Raw genomic sequence first — 2,722 nt, 5'->3', positions numbered from 1 at the left:
CCTAGCTAGCTAGCTGGGGGCTGTAGAACTTCTTGGCTGCTGCAGACCCACATGGCTAGCTGGCTAGCTAGCTAGCTAGCCAGTGAGGCAGCTAGCTGGCTATCCAGCCAGCTAGCCATCCAGCCAGCTAACCAACTAGCTAGCTGGCCAGACAGCTAGCCAGCCAGCTAGCTAGCCAGCTGGCTAGCTGGCCAGCTAGCTAGCTAGCTGGCTAGCTAGCTATGGCTGGCGGCTGCAGCATTTGGTTGTTGTTGACTTAATTGGATTTAGTTTTTCTCCGGCGCGGAATCGAAAGTGCTGCTGCTGCCACTAACAGACAAAAAGGAAGTTTAAATGAAGTAGAAAGTAAATAAATATGAATAAAGGATAAATAATTAATAAATAGATAAAAAACGATAAATAAAAAATAAATAAATGAACAAATAAAAGTAGATGAAAATGAGCCAAAGAAAACGACGGAGGCAAAGAGAGAACTGGGGCAGCAGGGGTAGGTGTACGTACACCCCAAATGCATGCAAACTTTGGCTGCTGCTGCAGCAAGAGACAGCAGCAGCAGCAGCAACAGCAGCAGCAGCAGCAGCAATTATAATTGCAATTATAATTACGGGGGAATAAAAGGTAGTAAAGAGTAAAAATTTGATAAACGGAAGTGCCTTTGGGCTTGCAGCAGCAGCTGCTGCTGCTGTTGCTGCGGCTGTTGCTGCAGCTGCTGTTGCTGCAGCTGCTGTTGCTGCAGCTGCTGTTGCTGCAGCTGCTGCAGCAGCTGCTGTTACTGCAGCTGCAGCTTCTGGGCTCCAAAAAGAAGCCCTTGCTAAAAAAGTCCCTCTAAGGGGAGTGCTGCCGCAGAGCAGCGAAACCCCTTGTGGTTTCCAGGGTTTAGGGTTTAGGGTTTAGGGTTTAGGGTTTAGGGTTTAGGGTTTAGTCTCCAATTTGCCGCTCATCGAGGACCCCCTTTGCTGCTTCAACAGGTGCTGCTGCTGCTGCTGCTGCTGCAGCAGAACCTGCAGCAAGAATGGCCTGCAGATCGGCCACATCTTCAGCCCTGTCCCAGCGCAGCTCTTTATACTCGCTGCTGCTGCTGCTGCTGCTGCTGCTGCTGCTGCACGCGAAGTCGAGGGCCCTTTCTGCTGCTTCGGGGGGCCCCTCTCCTGCTGCAGGAAAGAATAGGGGGCCCCTCGACCAAGACACTTTGCTGCCAAGGGAGAGCCGCAAATTAAAAAGGGGCCCCAAGAGGGGCCCCGCAGCACCTTGGGGGCCCTCGAGCGACAGCAAAGACCGCGGAATCTGCTGCTGCTGCTGCTGCTGCTGCTGGGGCGGGGGCGCGGGGTGGGGGTCGAGCTGCAGCTGCTGCTGCTGCTGCGGCGCTGCTGGGGCGGCTGCTGCTGCTTGCAGCAGCCACTGCAGCGCATCTTGGTCCTGCGGCTGCGCCGGCGCACCTGCTGCTGCTGCTGCTGCTGCTGCTGCTGGTGCTGCTGCTGCTGCTGCTGGTGCTGCTGCTGCTGCTGGGGAGAGGCAAACGCGCTCGTGGCAAACAGCAGCAGCACAATTTGTGAAGCGGAGTCCGCAGCCTTCGCACTCGAAGAGGACGTCGGGCTGCTGCTGCTGCTGCCGCCGCCGCTGCTGCTGCTGCTGCTGCTGCTGCTGCTGCTGCTGCAGCGGGCCCAGCGCATGCAAAGCTGAAGCTAATAAAGCAGCAGGAGGGGCCCCTGGCTCTTTATAGAAATCCGAAAGAAGAGAAAAAGCAGAAAGGTCCCTATACACCCCAACTTCTATGCTGTCGTCCGCAGCGCCCAGCGCGTCCTGCAGCAAAATTAAATTTTTATTTATTTTTATTTATTTTTATTTATTTTACTTTATTTACTATTTATTTTGTTTTATTTTTATTTATTTATTTACTTAGTTTATTTTTTTAATTCTTTTATTTCTTTTGTCGTTTTATTCTTTTAATCATTTTAGGCCTTTAAAGCTTTTGAATCTTTTGAATTGGTCTTTTGGACCTTTTAAATTAATTAATTAGTTCAATAATGAAAATAATCAATTTCATAATAAATCAATTAATTAATTAATTGGTCATTAAATTGATTAATTAACCAATTAATTAAATAGTCAATTAATTAATTAATTAATTAATCAATTGATTAAATAGTCAATTAATTAATGCATTAATTAATTGATTGATTGATTAATTAATTAATTAATTAATTCATTCATTCATTAATTAATTGGTTATTTAATCAATCAATTAATTAAATATTAAATTAATAAATAGTGAAACAAGAAACATTAATTTAATAAGTATTAAACTTATATATATATATATATTAAATTAATAGCATTAATTTATTAAATATTAAATCAACAGATAATAAAATTAATAAACATCAAATTAATAATTATTCAATCAACATTAAATTAATTAATATTAAATAGCTTAATATTAAATTAAATAACATTAAATTAATTAATATTAAATTAACAAACATTAAATGAATAAACATTAAATTAATAAACATCAAATTAATAAATACAAAAAATAATTAAGTATTAAAATAATAAACATTAAATTAAAAAAAGCAAAAAATAAAAAAAGTAAAAATTGAAAAGTGCTGCTGCGTTGGGGTGTATGTCCACCTCTCTCAGGCGCATCTCGTGTTTAGACACCGCATCCAAAACTTCTCCAAACTGAAAAATAAAAAAGAAAATAAAATAAAATAAAAATGAA

At 42.1% G+C, this 2,722-nt stretch overlaps 1 protein-coding gene across 1 annotated transcript in view; it reads right to left on the bottom strand.

Moving 5' to 3' along the window:
• Positions 1-918: 918 nt before the first annotated feature.
• The window catches only part of ETH_00016290 (16S rRNA processing protein RimM, putative), a gene marked incomplete at both ends in the record, with an annotated part of 4,620 nt that continues 2,816 nt past the window's right edge, over positions 919-2,722 (bottom strand). Inside the window, one exon of the mRNA XM_013373972.1 lies at positions 919-1,800. Coding sequence (XP_013229426.1) covers positions 919-1,800 — 882 coding nt within the window. The remainder of the gene's footprint in view (positions 1,801-2,722) is intronic.

Source organism: Eimeria tenella, genomic scaffold, assembly GCF_000499545.2.
Source record: "Eimeria tenella Houghton genomic scaffold, Eth_scaff186, whole genome shotgun sequence".
NCBI classification, from domain to species: Eukaryota; Apicomplexa; class Conoidasida; order Eucoccidiorida; family Eimeriidae; genus Eimeria; species Eimeria tenella.
The sequence above is the reverse complement of the archived record's forward strand: the minus strand, read 5'-3'. Positions and strand labels throughout refer to the sequence as shown.